General features: G+C 45.6%; 1 protein-coding gene across 1 annotated transcript in view; it reads left to right on the top strand.

Annotated features, from left to right (window-relative positions):
- MAP2K6 (mitogen-activated protein kinase kinase 6) overlaps positions 1–14,564 on the top strand; it is a 127,860-nt gene extending 113,296 nt beyond the window's left edge. Inside the window, exons 11-12 of the mRNA XM_030206533.1 lie at positions 8,206–8,251; positions 13,813–14,564. Coding sequence (XP_030062393.1) covers positions 8,206–8,251; positions 13,813–13,890 — 124 coding nt within the window. The 3' untranslated portion in view covers positions 13,891–14,564. The remainder of the gene's footprint in view (positions 1–8,205; positions 8,252–13,812) is intronic.
- Positions 14,565–19,414: the final 4,850 nt, after the last annotated feature.

Here is a 19,414-nt window from a genome sequence, read left to right on the forward strand (position 1 = left end):
GCATAATCGAAAGCCGATTTTGGCCGTCCTCAACTGCTTTCTGTTGCAGGGATGACCGAAGTTCAAGGGGGCGTGCCGGCAGTGCACCGAAGGAGGGATGGGGGCGTGGTTAAGAAATGGCCGTCCTTGGCCGATAATGGAAAAAAGAAGGGCGTCCCTGACGAGCATTTTGCCGACTTGGTCCCTTTTTGTTCATGATCAAGCCTCGAAAAGGTGCCCGAACTGATCAGATAACCACTGGAGGGAATCGGGGATGACCTCCCCTTACTCCCCCAGTGGTCACCAACCCCCTCCCACCCAAAAAAACACATTTAAAAACATTTTTTTCCATCCTCTATGCCAGCCTCAAATGTCATACCCAGCTGTATCACAGCACTATGCAGGTCCCTGGAGCAGTTTTTAGTGGGTACTGCAGTGCATTTCAGGCAGGCGGACCCAGGCCCATCCCCTCCCTACCTGTTACACTTGTGGGGGTAAATGGGAGCCCTCCAAAACCCACCCGAAACCCACTGTACCCACATGTAGGTGCCCCCCGTTACCCTTTAAGGGCTATGGTAGTGTTGTACAGTTGTGGGGGGGGGGGGGTTTTGGGGGGCTCAGCACACAAGGTACGGGAGCTATGCATCTGGGAGCAATTTGTGAAGTGCACTGCAGTGCCCCCTAGGGTGCCCGGTTGGTGTCCTGGCATGTGAGGGGTGTTGGATTATTTGTAGTAAATAATTAGCAGATTTTAGTACACACAGCTTCAGCTTTAGAAATGTTAATTTCTTTCTTCATCTCTCTCTCATTCACCCCTGAATAATTCACTGCTGAGTCACTTTAAAGTTGAAGTAACAAAACATCTGTTTACTCACAGTTTGTAGTTAGATTATAATCAGACAGGCTTATATATACATATTACTATACATTTGTATTATCAGCTCCTTCCATGTGCTTAGATGGTAATGGATGCTCACACCACCATAGATCCTCTCAGGTTAGGAGAGATCATGAGCTCCATGTGCTCCATGTGCTGCATGTGCTGCATCTGCTGCATCTAACCCCTACAGGAAGTTACATAGCTGTGTGACCTCTCTAAGTAATTCACATCAGAGGTCACAGAGTAATCACAGAGAAATAATAGGTGACAGGCAATGCATGTAAAATACAATAAATTCCAACAAACCCCTTCTCATGCATAACTGTCATGCAATTATTTATTCATACAAAGTCCAAGCTTTATACGCAGATTCACAAAATGTTCTCTGGGTAACGGTTTGGTCATGATGTCAGCTGTCATCTCACTGGTGTGACAATAGTGTAGACTGATGACCCCTTCTTTCGCCAACTCTCGCACGTTGTGGTATTTCGTTGCGATGTGCTTGGTGCGTGACTGAACCTTGTCATTCTGTGACAGTCGGATGCAGCTCTGATTATTTTCCATTATCTGGATTGGTCTCTTTTCAGCTATTCCGAAATCCAGCAAAAGTTTTTCAATCCACATCAGTTCTCTGCACGCTTCCGATACGGCCACGTATTCAGCTTCTGTAGAAGACAGACTCACAATACTTTGTTTATGACTGGCCCATGAAATTTGTACATTTCCATACATAAACACATATCCACTTGTGGATTTATAATCAGAATGATCCCCTGCCCAATCTGAATCACAGTAACATATTAGTTTTGGATTACTATTGGCTGAAATCTTTAATTTACAATCAATGGTACCCTTTAAATACCTTACCATCCTTTTAACTGCAGTCCAATCTGATTTGGTAGGTGAGCTGACCCTTCTGCTCAAAATTCCTACTGCATTTGCTATATCAGCCCTGTATGTGGTAGCTAGATATAAAAGCTTACCTATGGCTGATCTATATTGGATGTTATCTGGTAAAGGTTCTCTTACTGTTTCATCCTTCAGAAAATCAGTGATCATGGGAGTGCTTACAACTTGGGCATCTTGCATACCTAAACTTTCAATAAGCTCATTTATTTTCTGCTTCTGGCTTAGAAGATAAGAACCATCATTTTGTTTCTCAATTTCTATACCAAGATAGTATGACACATTACCAAGTTCTTTTATCTCAACATTGAGGTTTAAACACTTTACAATGTCCTTGTACTCTTGCTCACTTTTGCTTGCAATGAGCAGATCATCAACAAAAGCTAAAATGTATGCATATTGTCCATTTGTGCACCTAGTGTATAAGCATTTATCTGCTTCACCTTGCTTAAATCCTAAATTTGTCAATATTTCATGCAATTTATCATTCCAACATTTTGCACTTTGCTTTAATCCATAAAGACCTTTGTTTAATTTACACACTAGCTGTCTTTGTTTTGTATTTATGAAACCTGTTGGCTGTTCCATGTACAAGTCTTCAGTTATATCTCCGTGAAGAAATGCTGTTTTCACATCAATGTGGTTGACTTGCATGCCTTTTGAGACTGCAATGCTCAGAAGTGTTCTGATTGTCGTGTGTTTCACTACAGGTGCAAACACTTCATCAAAATCTTCTCCATATTTTTGAAGATATCCCTTTGCCACTAATCTGGCTTTATACCTTTCCACTTTTCCTTGTGCATTCCTTTTTAACTTGAATACCCATTTGCATCCTATAGCTTTCTTGCCAGGAGGTAATTTTGTAAGAATCCAAGTATTATTTTTATCCAATGCATCAATTTCTTCTTGTGCAGCTTTATGCCATTCAGCAGCTTCTTCTGCTGGCATTTTCTCAATCTCATCCCATGTTAAGGGCTCTTGAGCTTCTGTTGACTTTATTAAGTAAGACAGTCTTGGGGGTGGAACACCTTTGTTTTCCCTGGATGAGCGTCTGACAACAGGTTGGTCTGACCTTTCCGCATCCTCTAAATCTGAGAGTCCTTCTCCAATTGATTCCCCTTCTCCAACTGTACTGTCTTCTTCAATGATCCTTTCTGTGTCTGCTTCCTCTGCCTGTTCCTCGTTAGATACAGGTGAGTTGCTTTCAGACATCTGCCTTGGTATGGCATTTATATACACTGGCATGTCTATTATGGTTCTAGTTTCATATTCTGGATGATAAGGCTCATCTGGGATAATCCAGCCTTTATCAACCCTTTTGTTTTCATCAAAATATGTAACATGTCTTATGCCAACAATGCCAGTTTTCAGATTCAAAATTCTATATCCTTTGTGTCCTGGAGCATAGCCAACTAAAATGCCCCTTTCTGTTGTGGAATCCAGCTTATGCCTTCTTTGCTTTGGTACATGAGCATATGCTGTACTTCCAAATGTTCTTATGTGTGACAGGTTTGTCTCATGTGGTGTGCGCTCAGCGCCTTTAGTTGGCATTCTGTTTTGTAGGTACACTGCTGTGAGAATGGCTTCCCCCCATAGTCTTTTAGGGAGATTGCTATCTGACAGCATACATCTGGTCATTTCCACAAGTGACCTAAATTTTCTCTCTGCAACAGAATTTTGCTCTGGTGTATAAGCTACTGTTGTGATATGCTGAATGCCTTCTTGTTCTAGAAATGTGCGCATGCTTTGTGAAGTGAACTCACCACCATTGTCGGTCTGAAGAACCTTTGGTTTTCTTTCAAATTTATTGCTCACCATGGCTACGTATTTCTTCAGCATGTCTGTGACTTGACTTTTTTCTTTCAGCAAATAGGCCACACAATATCTAGAGAAATCATCCAAGAATATTAGCACAAATCTGTTATTTCCCAATGATGGGATATTAAACGGTCCACATAAGTCACTGTGTATTAAGTCCAGCACTTTATTACTCCTATTTCCTGTGTATGCAGGAAATGAGGGTCTCACACCTTTTTGAGTAACACAGTCTATGCATTTCTCCATTTTACCAGCATCTGCACTTATCTGAATGCCGGTGGCCAGTTGCTTACTGTAAAGATCCTGGATCACCTTAGAATCACGATGTCCCAGGCGGCGGTGCCAGATTTCCAGACTACATTTACCATCATTCTTCCTTACTTGCGCCATATGTGAGGCTTCACCTGAAATGCTCAGTTTATAAACATCATTATGCATAAAAGCTTCAGCATACACTTCATCATTTTTAGAGATTGTGCACTTACTGTTTTCAAAATGAATCACAAATCCCTTCTTATCTAATGTAGATACACTAAGCATATTGCAAACTGCTTGGGGAATATACAAGACATCACTTACAGGAATTTCTTTAACTTCATTAGACACTTTGCATTTTAAGAATCCAATACCTTTTGCTTGGATCTTAGCAGTCCCTGCGTTTGCAGTTTTAAGAATACCTTCCTCTGGACACATTTCCTGAAAGAAATCTTTACAATTGGTTAAATGGCATGTGCTCCCTGAATCCAAAATCCAAGTACTTTCATTTGAATTATTATTTACCATAGTCAAAGATTTTTCTGCCATTAGAAAGCCCTTGTGTTTATCTTTGTCCTTCATACATTTCCTGGTTTGAAAATTCTTTAGTTCCATTGGCTTAGGTGAGCTAGAGGGAGTGTTTTGTGTTTCCTTACACCATTTAGATACATGTCCCTCCTTTCCACATGAGTAGCAAATCAGCTTGCCCTTGGGTGGAGTTTCCCATAGCTCCGCCTTCCTCTGTTCTTTGCCAAGAAATTTGTTTCATTTCTCTCTGACTTGCTTTGAGAACACATCTCCTCAGAATCATTTATTATGCATTCCTGCCTTAGTTTTGATGTTGTCTGTTCAAAAGATTGCCCTTCAATGGCCTCATTTACAGACCTAAAAACATCAAACTTCTTTGATAGTGAGGTAAAAAGAAATGCTCTTTTCAATGCATCACACATGGGAATTCCAGAAAGTTCTAGCTTTTGAAATGAAGACATAAGATGCATAATGTGATCATTACATTTACTTTTATCCCTTAATTTGGTTTCATTCAACTCTGCCAACCAAATTGGTTGCTGCTTTGCATATGTAGTTGCATACATAGTTCTCAGTTTATATAAAATGTCCTTTGGTGTATCTTTTCCCTCCACTAATATGGCTTGTTTCTCTGAGAGAGCTTCCAAAAGCATGCACTTCACATAATAGTTTGCATTGTCCCATTCAGCCATATTTTCATCTGTTCTGTCTTGGTCTAAGCATATATTTAATCCTTTTGCTCGAAGGAGACATATGAATCTTAGTTCCCACTGCTGATAATTAAACTCAGTTAATTTGGGCACCTTGAGAGAATAGAACAATGGTGAATTTCTTCCCTCAGCCATTTTCTTAGCCTTCTGTCTGCTGTGTGGGGGGGAGAGAGAGACAGACTGAATCTTTCCTTTAAAACTTAAGAGAAAAATGTGGCCTTTTTTTCTGCCTGGTAATATTTCTCTTCTTTTTCAATTCCTGGCCCTGGGCCCATAACCCTTTTGTTGGATTATTTGTAGTAAATAATTAGCAGATTTTAGTACACACAGCTTCAGCTTTAGAAATGTTAATTTCTTTCTTCATCTCTCTCTCATTCACCCCTGAATAATTCACTGCTGAGTCACTTTAAAGTTGAAGTAACAAAACATCTGTTTACTCACAGTTTGTAGTTAGATTATAATCAGACAGGCTTATATATACATATTACTATACATTTGTATTATCAGCTCCTTCCATGTGCTTAGATGGTAATGGATGCTCACACCACCATAGATCCTCTCAGGTTAGGAGAGATCATGAGCTCCATGTGCTCCATGTGCTGCATGTGCTGCATCTGCTGCATCTAACCCCTACAGGAAGTTACATAGCTGTGTGACCTCTCTAAGTAATTCACATCAGAGGTCACAGAGTAATCACAGAGAAATAATAGGTGACAGGCAATGCATGTAAAATACAATAAATTCCAACAAGGGGGACCAGTGCACTACAAATGCTGGCTCCTCCCTTAACCAAATAGCTTGGATTTGGCCGGTTTTGAGATGGGCGCCCTTAATTTCCATTATATGCGAAAACCGAGGTCTGCCATCTCTAAGGTCCACCCAAATGTTGAGATTTGGCCGTCCCCGACCGTATTATCGAAATGAAAGATGGCCGCCCATCTTGTTTCGATAATACGGTTGGGAACGCCGTTTTACGGGGCCGTCCTTAGAGATGGGCGCCCCCGTTTGATTATGCCCCTCCACGGAGTCGATATTCAAAGTGATTTAACAGGCCATAATGTATTCCTTTTTACCATGTATGTATGCACATGGTATATATTTATACCATGATCTGCTCCATATCTATTATGTACCATGTAGGTTACCATGTATGTATGCACCTTAATGCAACACCATTTGTAATTCTTTTACCTGGAAATGGCAACCGCCATTATGGCAAATGTAAGCCACATTGAGCCTGCAAATTGGTGGGAAAATGTGGGATACAAATGCTACCAATAATAATAATAATAATAATAAAATGACTTTCTTCAGGGTTATCCGCTGATATTAAGTGGCACTTAACTGGTTATGTATCTCCACAGACCACTAAGCTCAAAGCTGCCTGTTTTGTGGGCGGTCCAGGGGTGAAGTTGGCCCTTACGTGGTTAAGTGCTGACATTCATCACTCAACTGTCTAAGTTTAGTGGTTAAATTGGACCAAATAAAAGTCAGTCCTATCTTTATGCGATGTTGCTTATGCAGTTAAGTGGTGAATGTTGCAGTTAGCGTTAGCGTATGTGGGTTTAGAAAAGGTTTGGACAAGTTCCTGGAGGAAAAGTCCATAGTCTGCTACTGAGACAGACATGGGGAAGCAATGGCTTGCCCTAGGATTGCTACGATTTGGGATTCTGTCAGGTACTTGTGACCTGGCTTGGCCACTGTTGGAAGCAGGATACTGGGCTAGATGAACCTTTGGTCTGACCCAGTATGGTTTCTCTTATGTTCTTATGTCAGTGTCTGGACATGGCCTGGCATTGAATGTCCAGAAATAACGCCAAAGGCGCTTAAAAGAATGCTCACTGCTGCCGGCTAAATTATCGTCCCCCTACATTTCTTTCAAAATTCAGAAAAATGACCGTTTTGAAACTGGTGATTAAACTGACTTTCTTCAAATGCGTTTGTAGCCAGTCTTAATTATATTCTTGATAATTAAATATCACTTTGAAGTGGGAAAGTGAAGCGCGGTCGATGCTGTAGGTGATCAGTGGCTTCTGAATGTGTATAGAATATTAATCTGAAACATTTCCCCTCCCTGGATTCTATGTAGCGCGACTTAATTTGTCCGTGCCAATCCACTTGCATTCTATATTTGCGTGCACAACTTAATTAACAGCATTGATAATTGCCACTTAATCAATTATTGACATTAATTGGCATTAATTAGAATTTACTCGCAGAACTGTCTAAGTGTATTCTCTAACGTGATGCACATAAACTCTTAAGTCGCATCGTTGAAAAGGGGGCGTGGAATGAGCGGGTCGTGGGCATTTCTCAAAACTATGTGCGTTGTTATAGAATACACCCGGTCCGTGCCTAATTTAGACGTCGGCATTGACACCAAGTTTAACTTGGTGTAACTGCTCTCGACTAAATTTAGTCACATGGACAGGCGCTCTTTGCATTCTATAAACCACGCGGACATTTAGGTTTATTCTATAAAGTGCGCCTAAATTAAGGTGTGTTTTCTAGAAAACGCTTATGCGTATTTAAAAAAAAATTTTTTTTTTGTTACATTTGTACCCCACGCTTTCCCACTCATGGCAGGCTCAATGCGGCTTACATGGGGCAATGGAGGGTTAAGTGACTTGCCCAGAGTCACACCAGTGTGGCCGCGCAGGCTTCTGCTTCTGTGAGTCTGACGTCCTGCACGTACGTCAGACTCACAGAAACAGAAGCCTGCGCAGCCTTCTACATGGAATGTTGCTAGTGGAATAGCAACATTCCATGTAGAATCTCCAATAGTAGCAACATTCCATGTAGAATCTCCAATAGTATCTATTTTATTTTTGTTACATTTGTACCCTGCGCTTTCCCACTCATGGCAGGCTCAATGCGGCTTACATGGGGCAATGGAGGGTTAAATGACTTGCCCAGAGTCACAAGGAGCTGCCTGTGCCTGAAGTGGAAATCCAACTCAGTTGCCTCAGGACCAAAGTCCACCACCCTAACCACTAGGCCACTCCTCCACTTTTCAATGCCGATTTTTAAAGGCGTGATATATAGAATCTCGTCCTTTATTCTGTGTGACAAATCTGTGCATTAGAATTATGTTTTTGGTAAATTATCTTCTTTCTTCTCCCTCTTAAGCTTGAAGAAGAATTCCAAAGAGCGGCCAACCTACCCAGAACTTATGGTGAGTGTTACATTGTTGCTACCCAGAGAGGGCTGGAGTTTCCACTAGTTAGATCAGGCATGTGCCTAGGGTTGCTGTGCTGCACCTGCCTTTTCTGTCTAGCCTTCTCCCATTTGTCCACTTCTACTGCACTGATCTTGGCCAGCTTCCACCCTTCCCTACTCCCAACCATGGCCAATGTCAATGTGCTTTGTGATCACGGAGGGTGAGGTTGGAATTGAAGAAAGTTGGAGGAACTAAACCTAAGGATTATTTTTCAGATTAGAGTGGAATAAATACTCCTAGGATTCATTAATAATGAGCTGAAGGTGGGGCAACTGTCCTTTCCTTTTGGCCCATAACTCGCCTTGAGGCTCTTGGGCGAAATGGCTGAGCTTGACTTCCTCTTCTCACTTGCCATGGTCAGTTGACCTACAGGACTTCTTATGGCCCGGCTGTATGGAAGCTCCAGCCTTTCCTAACAGTTTTCTCTGGTACCCGACTCAACATAGAAACTATTAAGAAAAGTATTTGACAGCCAGAATACAGCACTAAATTTTGGAGGTTTTTCTTTTTCCAATTCCCATTATCTTCTTTTGCTTTTAAAACTCCTAAAGATGCCGTAGTTATTCAAGTTTGTAAGGGAGACCTCTTCGGAGTTTTGTCTGAGAGGTTGTGCCTCAGCACAGGCTGCAAACGTTTAGTGTTTTTAAGTACAGAGCGGTTGTACTGGCGTCTTGCAGTCTGATCAACTCATTTTACGCATTAGCTGGGCTTCAAATACCACTTCTCAGTCAAAAGAGCAGCCCCTGAAGTTTTTCTGACCTTTCTTTGAAAGTGGAACGTGGCTTTTACCTCAGTCCAGTCAGTTTTTCTGAGAAGGGCGTCTCCTTTAAGATAATACCTTCCTGGCATCAGGCAACAGTCTTTTGGTGTTTACCTGTCGCTGATTATCTTAGCACAGTGGGGATTTTATGGCCGACTCTCCCTCTGCCCCGGTGACATTAGAAGTTGTGGCATTGGGGTTACCGTCTCACACTGCCTGTTCCCAGCTTTTGCTATGGAAGGTTTTTTTTTGTTGTTCAAACTTTTTATCGAGAATTTGTATTTTAGAGTAAAACGTTTTTATTAATGACAGCAACGATACAAAATATACATATCTGCTTATGAGAACTGCGAGATAGTAGTATAACAGGAACCAGCACCAGAACATGAGAAAGTCACCAAACAATTTTCGTGGTTAATTACCCCCCCTTCCCCCCATACCTCACCCGAACTAAAGAGAAGACTGGTTATATTACAAGAAAATCACCAACACAAAATGACATTAAGATGCACAACCAATCATATATATCGATCTCTATTCGGTGTGGTGTAACTACATATTCTCAAGTATTTTGGAGGAAAAGCCTCAAACACAGATAAGTACTCCTATTATTGATGCCAACTTAAGGGAGCACCTTCCAATCATCACTGGCTGAAAAACCTCCTTTATTGTGTAGAAGGAAGGGATCCTCAGGAGCTGGTGGTTGGGAGGCGGGGCTAGTGCTGGGCAGACTTATACGGTCTGTGCCGGGGCTGGTGGTTGGGAGGTGGGACTAGTGCTGGGCAGACTTATACGGTCTGTGCCGGGGCTGGTGGTTGGGCAGCGGGGATAGTGCTGGGCAGACTTATACGGTCTGTGCCAGAGCTGGTGGTGGGAGGCGGAGTTGGGGGTTGGGAGGCGGGGATAGTGCTGGGCAGACTTATACGGTCTGTGCACTGAAGAGGACAGTACAAATAAAAAAGTAGCACATATGAATTTATCTTCTTGGGCAGACTGGATGGACCGTGCAGGTCTTTTTCTGCCGTCATCTACTATGTTACTATGTGTGACGCTTAACACATTCAAATTCTTGTAATGTTCTTATAAGGATCACTTATCTTTTTTGCCATCAGTCTTCTTAACGCCGTCCACGGCCCAACTTCGGCCCGAGTTTCGCCTCCTGCATCAGGGTCTGTGGTGTTTTCAGACTGTTATGTTTAGCCTTTCTGTTTCTTTCCTGAAAACACCATGTCTTTCTCATAGAAACATCCAATTTTGGACATCCTCAACTGCCTCGTCACAGAAACGTCCAAATTTTGGACGTCCTCAACTGCCCTCGCTGGGAGGTTTGCTGTAGGGGGGAAATGGGGGCCAGCCATCATGCAAATGCATGCTGGACAGGGCTCAGCATTCCTCCCCAACGATCTGCAAACCCTAACACCAGCTCGGAGCTGGCGTAGGGTTTGTCGCGGCCAGCGACCCAATCTTTGGCGCGCTGGACGCTGATCATTGGGGATGAATGCGTTAAGCGCTGATTAGCATGCATTTGCAAGCTACTTGCGCTAAGAGCCCTCCAGCGCGTTGTATCACGCGCTCGAGGGCTCTGATCATGGGGCGGTAGCAAACGCCGGCGCTAGTATGGCGCTAACAGCCTCTAGCGCCAGCGTTTGCTTTTGATCATCTGCCAACCTGTACTTAGACCTGCCTTTGAACTAACGTATGGACTTCTGCTACTATTCTATAAGTAACAATACAAAAACCCCCAAGAGAGAGACAAAAAACCAAATGAATCAAACAAAAAAAGTCAATCCCAAAAATGTAATGACTCGGTGACACACTCAAAACAAACAGTAGTAGAATATCTCAATTGTTCCAAAGGAATAAAAGTTTGTACAAATTTTTAAAAATGTTTGATTTTATAATTTTAATATTTTTATAAGGAGTGAAACGGGGAGTTCGGTATAGGCTGTACGTACAGCTGAGCACTACTTCAGTGAGTCAGGGCCGCCGAGAGGGGGGGACAGGGGGGACAAAAGTCCCCGGGCCCGAGCCTCCGGGGGGGGGGGGGGCCTGGCGCCGCTACAGTCCCGCCCACCCGCTCTCCGTCGCTCCCACAACTAACCTGAAGCGCCTTCATCTTCGACGCAAGCAGCAGCAGCAGGGCAGGCCACTCCTTCCGTGTCCCGCCCTCGCCTGATGTAACGTCCACGAGGGCGGGGCAGGGAAGGAAGGAGAGGTCTGCCCTGCTGTTGCTGCTTGCGTCGAAGATGAAGGCACTTCAGGTTAGTTCAGAGGGCCCGGCACTGGCAGCGGGTGGAGGGGGGCCCGGCGACCTCGGGTGGGGGGGCGCAACGCGACGTGACCTCTGGGGGGGGGGGGGCTGGGAGCGGCCTTGTCCCGGGCCCGGCCCCGGCTCTTGGCGGCCCTGCAGTGAATCACACCGCCCCAAAAGCGTCTCACATGAGTAGCTCTATACAACATGGGACACTATCCCAAACAATCACCCCCCAGTTTTTCAATAAAGTGAATGAGTGCAAGTGTAAAATGAAAACACTACCAAAAATCACCTAATTAAGAGTTCTACTACTGTTCTGGTGTCATCCGAGATAACCTCAAGGAGGCACAAAATGAACTTCTGATAATGAAAGAAGCAAACGTTTGGTTACTTCATTAACTCAAGTCCCCACTGCAAACTAAAGGAACAAACACGAGCCAACTTATCGCTCATTCGCTGTAGGTTCCCAAACGTCCAACATAAGTTTCCGTTTCAAAAAATCTTCCTCAGGGACGCCAGTGGTAACATGCTGATAAACCCTCCATTTTGAACTGTTCTATAAGGGCAGCTCCGTACAGAACTGCCGTTACAGAATTGAGACGTGGAGAGGCATTTTTGAACGGGGAAGCCCATCTCTGAGGACGTCCCCGCGAAGGGGCGGAGCATCCCGTATTATCGAAACAAGATGGGCGTCCATCTTTCATTTCGATAATACGGTTGGGGACGCCCAAATCTCAACATTTAGGTCAGCCTAAGAGATGGTCGACCTAAATATTGAGATGGTCGACCTTAGAGATGGATGACCACGGTTTTCGCCAATAATTGAAACCGAGGACGCCCATCTCAAAAACGACCAAATGCAAGCCCTTTGGTCGTGGGAGGAGCCAGCATTCGTAGTCCACTGGTCCCCCTCACATGCCAGGACAGCAACCGGGCACCCTAGGCAGCACTGCAGTGGACTTCAGAAATTGCTCCCAGGTGCATAGCTCCCTTACCTTTGATGCTGAGCCCCGCAACCCCCCCCCCAAAAAAACCAACTCCCCACAACTGTACACCACTACCATAGCCCTAAGGGGTGAAGGGGGGCACCTAGATGTGGGTACAGTGGGTTTGTGGTGGGTTTTGAAGGGCTCCCATTTACCACCACAAGTGTAACAGGTGGGGGGGATGGGCCTGGGTCCGCCTGCCTGAAGTGCACTGCACCCACTAAAAACTGCTCCAGGGACCTGCATACTGCTGTGATGGAGCTGGGCATGACATTTGAAACTGGCATAGAGGCTGGAAAAAATGTTTTTAAAATTTTTTGGGGGGTGGGAGGGGGTTGGTGACCACTGGGGTAGTAAGGGGAGGTCATCCCCGATTCCCTCCAGTGGTCATCTGATCAGTTCGGGCAACTTTTCGAGGCTTGGTCTTGAAAAAAATTGGACCAAGTAAAGTCGGCCAAATGCTCGTCAGGGACGCCCTTCTTTTTTCCATTATCAACCGAGGGCACCCATGTCTTAACCATACCCCCGTCCCGCCTTCGGTACACTGCCAACACGCCCCCATGAACTTTGGTCGTCTCCGTGACGGAAAGCAGTTGAGGATGCCAAAAATCGGCTTTCGATTATGCCGATTTGAGCGACCCTGAGAGAAGGACGCCCATCTCCCGATTTGTGTCAGAAGATGGACGTCCTTCTCTTTCGATTATGCCGCTGTTAGCGTCCTAATGTGTAGTGCCTTACTTTTGCCAACCTTTCTTGAATTTACTCCAAAAGGTGTAATTAGGGGCCCAGTCACAGGCTTTAGGACACCTTGAGATGAGTCCAGAAAACTTTATTGCACAAGTCCCAACGTGGCCAAGTTTTGCCAAGTTGGCTGCATCAGAAGAAAGTTTTAATCAACAAACCAGGCGTTTGTTTGATTCTGTTCCTGGTATTCAGCAGTTCATCCAAGACAGCACGAAACTTGTGGAGCTCAAAAACGAGTAAAAACTGGCAGAGCTTTGCCTTCAGGTTTTAACAGCATGCTGAATACCAGGAAGAGAATCAAACAAACTCATAAGTATTGCCATACTGGGACAGACCGAAGGTCCATCAAGCCCAGCATCCTGTTTCCAACAGTGGCCAATCCAGGTCACAAATACCTGGCAAGATCCTAAAAAGGTACAATACATTTTATGCTGCTTATCTTAGAAATAAGCAGTGGATTTTTCCCAAATCCATTTTAATAATGGTCTATAGACTTTTCCTTTAGGAAGCCATCTAAACCTTTTTAAAACCCCGCTAAGCTAACTGCTTTTACTACATTCTCTGGCAACGAATTCCAGAGTTTAATTCCTGGTTTGTTAATTAAAACTCATCTCTGGCCTTTTTTTGTATCTGCTTTGGTCCGTTTCTGTTGGGTGCTGCGGATAACGAGGGCCTCTTCTGTCTGCTTTTAGCACACCTTTGTAAATGAAAGACTCAAATGCTAACATTTTTCTTTTGTGTTTTTTTCTCCTGTCTGTCTGTTTCTCCTCAGCAACATCCTTTTTTTACCCTGCATGAGTCCAAAGAGACAGATGTGGCATCGTTTGTAAAACTCATCCTGGGAGATTGAGAGATGACTTTGCACCTGATTGGCCTTCCTGTGGACTGGCGGATTATAGGGAATGGGACGGGAAAGGAACCTTCACCAACGCGCCCCCTAGAAACTGCACACTGTAACAGTGTGAAGCCCTGCGTCTCTGTTATTTTTTAAGGGTTCTTTGGTTAATTAAAGTAAATAGAAAGAACTAGTCGGATAATGAAATATATAATTATAAGGTCTAGACCATTTTTTTTTTACAATTGCATTTTAGCGTTGCCATCACCCAAGCTGGCTACGCTGAAATGTTGCTACGTGAGGTAACTAGGATTATCAGGTAGCGCTTATATGGTATTCAGAAAAGCAAATAATATCCGTATTCGGTCCATAATTTCTGGGCTCAGCTTGCATCAGGGATTTGGGGGTCTTTGGCCCAGGGACTTGCCTAAGAAGCCCTCATGGTGGGTTGTTAACTGCTGAGAGCGCAGAACCCTGAAGAAGGGCGCATAGCTTTTCTTTCAGTCATGCGTTTCTGCGTGTATAGCGTCCTGCCACCCACTGCGTTGAACCCCTTGCTAGAGGGAAATACTGGTCCAGCCCACCGGAGCCCTGCAGGTTCTGTGTGTTTTACCTAAGCTGTAAAAACTTCTTATCCAGGGTTCCGAAGTGGGAAAAGTAAGAACCATAAGTGAAAGATATTTCTTGACAGCCAGATTGTCCTTTATTGTGGGGGGGGGGGGGGGGGGGGGGGGGGGCAGGTGTAATACTTAGGTGGGTGCTCGGTAGATATGGCAGTTGACACAATGAAATATGTTCCCCCCCCCCTTTCCTGTTCCCCTCCCAATTCTGTTTCAAGGAATACGTATACAGTTTAGTCCCATCACCCCCCCAGCTGCTTAAGAGTCTAGCGTTCAGTGTCAGAGTATCTCAGGGCAGAGGTCATAGGTCAGTCTCCAGTAAATTGCAAGTTCGAGCCTTGCATTTTTTTTTTTAAAAACAAGGTTGTAGGTTAAATAGTTGATGTCTATTATACGCAGGAGTGCACGTGACAGATCCTAAAATGGCAGAGCCCATTTCCCGTCGACTTTTGAGCACAGCAAAATGATTTGCCAGAAGTCGAACGGGACGCGATGGTGCAGCGATTTCAACGTTGAGGCCTGCTGTTCTTTTTAGTTCAAAAAGCACCAGGGTTGCCAGGTGGAAAATTTTTTTCCAGCCTAAAGGAGCCCAAAATCCAGCCCAAAACCCGCCCAAACTCAAACCCCGCCCCTGACACCTCCGCCCCCGCGTCATCACCCCCGCCCCCGCCGTCATCAACCCCGCCCCCGCCGTCATCGGCCCCGCCTCCCGGTCACTAACCCCGCCTCCCCCGTCACTAACCCCGCCTCCCCGTCACTAACCCCGCCTCCCACGTCACTAACCCCGCCCAGAAACGTCATTAACCCCGCCCACCGCGGCCGAAAAAAGCCGGCGAAAAAACCGCAAAAGCCGGCGAAAAAACCGCCCCGAAGCCAAAAAGGAGCCCAAAAAACCGCAACCCGCCGCGGGCAAAAATTTCCCGCGGCAGGTCGCGGAAAACCGCCCAATTGGGCGGTAAAACCGCCCACCTGGCAACACTGAAAAGCACAGGGTCTAATGGCTACAGCAAGGTTAAAGCCCAGATGTTTGTTTTTTTAAAATTACCGTCGAATCCCTCCTTAATCCTCACCTCAGCCATCTCTTGTCTTTGCGATACAGAACACTTTTTTTTTAATGATGGTGAAGGTGCCATTGCAGCGGTGAAGATGTGTATAGAATTTTATTATTTCTGATATTTTAATATTTATGCTAATAAGTACTGTGACTGAGTGGAGTTTCCAGTTTTCCGTGAAGTTCAACGTGTGAATGGGGCGCAGATCGCTTGCGTTGTGGAAACCTATTTTGGGGGGAGTTTTGAGAAGCGCTGGCCATTGCGGTGCCCCTCCTCTCCCGGTGGCGTTTTAAATTGAATTTTATCCATTTGCTTTCGTGGGGTTTTAGAAAGGGGATACAGGACCTAGAAGCCAAAGAATTTTGTGGAATATTTTTTATCTGTAAACTGAGTAGGCATGGCAGAGCAGTGAGGCCTTGCATGTCACATTGTACAAGTGGACCAGGAATTTAAAAAAAAAACCCTGATCATAGGAACATAGGGTATGGAGACGGGTAAGGATCGTAAAACCGCTCCATGCTTCTCATTGGGCAGAGTTTCCCGAACCTGTCCTAGCAATCCACAGTGAAGTACATGAGATCATTACAGACTGTCCTCGGTGTTAATCACCGTTTGAAATTACAGTGTTTTAAAGCTGACAACAATTCCAGTTTCCATCAATGCCTGAGTGACTCCTGGCAGGTGTGCGTTGGCATGTTGAAAACTGTGAGGGCCGGTGAGGTGAGGAGCTGGAAGAATGCAGGAGATGTTCTCTCTTCAGAACAATTGGCCCTTTCTTCTTCAGTTACTAAAACATAACGCTTTAAAACGTTCCTACAGTGAAGTGGCGTAGCCAAGGGTGGGCCGGAGTGGGCCCAGGCCCACCCAGTAGCAGCACACATATGATGTGGCTAGCAGGGATCCCCAAGCCCCAGCAGCCGAAAACTCCCAACAACTCTCCCTCCATCATACCTTGTAAATAGCAGATCTTTGCCTGCACTCAGCAGTGACTGATACATACTGCTCGCACCGGCCCCGCAGCCTTCCCTCTGATGTATTCTCGTCTGTGCAGAAACAAGAAGTTGCATCAGAGGGAAGGGTGTGGGGCCACCATGAGCAGTGTGTATTAGTTGCTGCTTGCTGCCGGTGAAAATCTGCTATTTATAAGGTATGGGGGAGGGGGGTGTTTGAGAGACCATATGGCATGCAAGCGAGAGAGGGCGAGACCAAATCACTTCTGGGACTGGGCGGAGTTCTTCTGCTCAGCCATCTTGGTCCCAGGCCCACCCAAAATTGGGTGTCTGGCTACGCCCCTGGCACTGCTGATTTCCAAATTAGTTTGGTGAAAAGAGGGTGCTCAGTGCTAGACCTGATCTCCCATTTAATAGTATTGTGGGACAGTCAGTTTCCAGTTACTTAATTGTGTCTTAAGTCTGAGGACTTCTGCGGGGGCTCTGATGTCTGCACCTTTATCTCATGCGTATTCAAGGTGGATGTCCTGAAAAACATGCCTACAGCATCGTTAGGATAAGCTTGGGACGTGATGGTGCATGGCATGTAGCTGCTCGGTGTGAGACCTAAAACCGTGCACAAGTGATTTGTGACAGGTTAGTGCGCTGTAGCAGGGCCTGGGATTGCGGTGGTGGCAGCCCCGACCTACACTCAAAAGAGAGGGGACTGCCCGACGTGCCTTGCAGAGGCCACCGTGATTTCAGCCCTCCATTATCTTAACAGTTCCCATCTACAGATGCTTTTTAACTTTCTAATCCTACTTTTTAGATCAGTTTTCCTCATTAGTTTGCACTTTATTGAAAAATAATAGAAAGAACATTTAATAAAGCTGGTACCTAAATGTGGGCACCAATCCCGCGCAAATATCACAGAATACCAGCACTGTTGTGCGTGATTGGTGCCACGAATCGAAAGTTACGCGCGTGAGTGCTAGGCGCTGTTCTGCAACTGGCGTGTGTAAGTTGCTTAGGGGGTCTTTTACTAAGGCATGCTAGCGTTTTTAGCGCACGCTAAACGCTAGAGACGCCCATAGGAATACGTAGGCGACTCTAGCGTTTAGCATGCACCTATTTTTAGCAGGTGCTAAAAAAATGCTGGTGTGCCTTAGCAAAAGACCCCCTTAGTGTGCAGCTGGAAGGGGCGGAGCGTGGGCGTGTCATAGGCATGTCACAAGTGACGTGCACAACTGATAGAACACTATCAGTTGTGAGTATTGCATAGTGCACTTAGGGGGCCTTGCACTAAGCTGCGACAGCCGTTTTTCTGCGCGCTGAGGCCCTATTTACCGCAGTTGGTAAAGAGGCTGAAAAAAGAAATGGCCGTGCTTTAAGATTGCACTTACCTTGTGGCCATGCGCATTGGGGCGGGGGTAAGGGCTCCCACGCTAACCCAGTGGAAATCTGCTATGGTTAGAAATAGGGACCTATTTTCCATAGCGCTGGAAATGGCGTGTGCTGGGGGGGGGGTGGATCTCCTGCCGGCGCCTGCGTTGGGCCAGCGGTAGTTTCAGATTGGCAAGCGGTATGCCTGTGCTGGACTTACTGCTTCTTAGTAAAAGGGCCCCTTAGATATACCAGCGTACACAAGTCATTGACACATAGCTGCCAAGAGGGGGGGGCAGGGGGGGCAAAATTCCCCGGGCCTGCAAGGGGGGCCCAGCGCTGCAGTCCCACCCGCCCTCCGTCGTCGACCGTCTGCCTCCTGCATTGAAATCGCAGTCTCACCTCCGTGAAAGCAGCGCTGAATGCAGCAGAACGCCTCCCTTCGGGCCTCCTTCCCTCCCTGTGTCCCGCCCTCACAGAAGTTACGTCAGACGAGGGCGGGACACAAGGAGGGAAGGAGGGCCGAAGGGAGACGTTCTGCTGCCTGCAGCGCTGCTTTCACGGAGGTGAGACTGCGATTTCAATGCAGGGGACCCGGCCCGGTGGCGGATGGAGGTGGGGAGCAGCAGCGGCGACCTCGGGGAGGGTGAGGGGGGCGCAGTGGCTGCGGTGACCTTGGTTGGATGGAGGGGGGAGCGGCGGTGGCGAGGGCAGCAGGGGCGGGGCCCAGCCCAGTCTCTCAGCGGCCCTGCATTGACATAGGTTAGTGCGGCAAACTTTCAGTGCAGCAGAGTGGCTTTGCATTAGTGGTTACCTGCCAACAGCAGTTGTAGAATTAGCGTTCAGTGGTTTTCAGTATGAATTCAGACTTTGTGAAGCTGAAAAAGAATTTACGAATTCTAGTGAAAAGGAAGTTTTGCTTTTCTTTTTTTGTCGTCTTCTACCCAAAGTTCTCTTTCTCCCTCAGGAAATCCACAGATTTCAATAGCAGTTTTTGTATTTTTAAAGCTTCTTACTGATTGGACGGACGTTGTATCTTCTCATGCCCGTGTGATCTTTTGGTGCATTTTCAGATGGTTTGAGGGTTTTTTTGGCCAATGTTTGTTTATTTTGTTTTCAGGAATGAATGCATATACAGTGTGATGAACGCGCATGGAAATGATTTTAATGCGTCTACATTGACTTCGCTTATATTCCCCTTGGAGGTTTTTATGTGTGCAAAGTTGATTTAATGCAACACTTTTTATGCACATAAAATTTCGAAACTGAAAACCAAACCCCACATCCCCAGTGGCTGTTGTTTTTCAGAAGTGAAAACCATTGATAAGTTTATCTTCTGGAACTTGCTCTGACTGGTCCCAGCTGAAGGTACTGGGAAAAGGGAGCCACAGCTTGCAAACTTTTAGCAGAATTAAGGAGAGGGGTTCTAGGTCTGTGGATCGGATTGGAAATACCTGTCTGCGGAAAAGCTAGATGCAGGCTCTTTGCAGATCTTTGGTCCCTACGGGCAGTTCTGGATAGAAAGTATGAATAAGTTTCTGAGAAACAGACAATT

The sequence above is a fragment of the Microcaecilia unicolor genome, chromosome 6, assembly GCF_901765095.1.
Source record: "Microcaecilia unicolor chromosome 6, aMicUni1.1, whole genome shotgun sequence".
In the NCBI taxonomy this organism is placed as follows: Eukaryota; Metazoa; Chordata; class Amphibia; order Gymnophiona; family Siphonopidae; genus Microcaecilia; species Microcaecilia unicolor.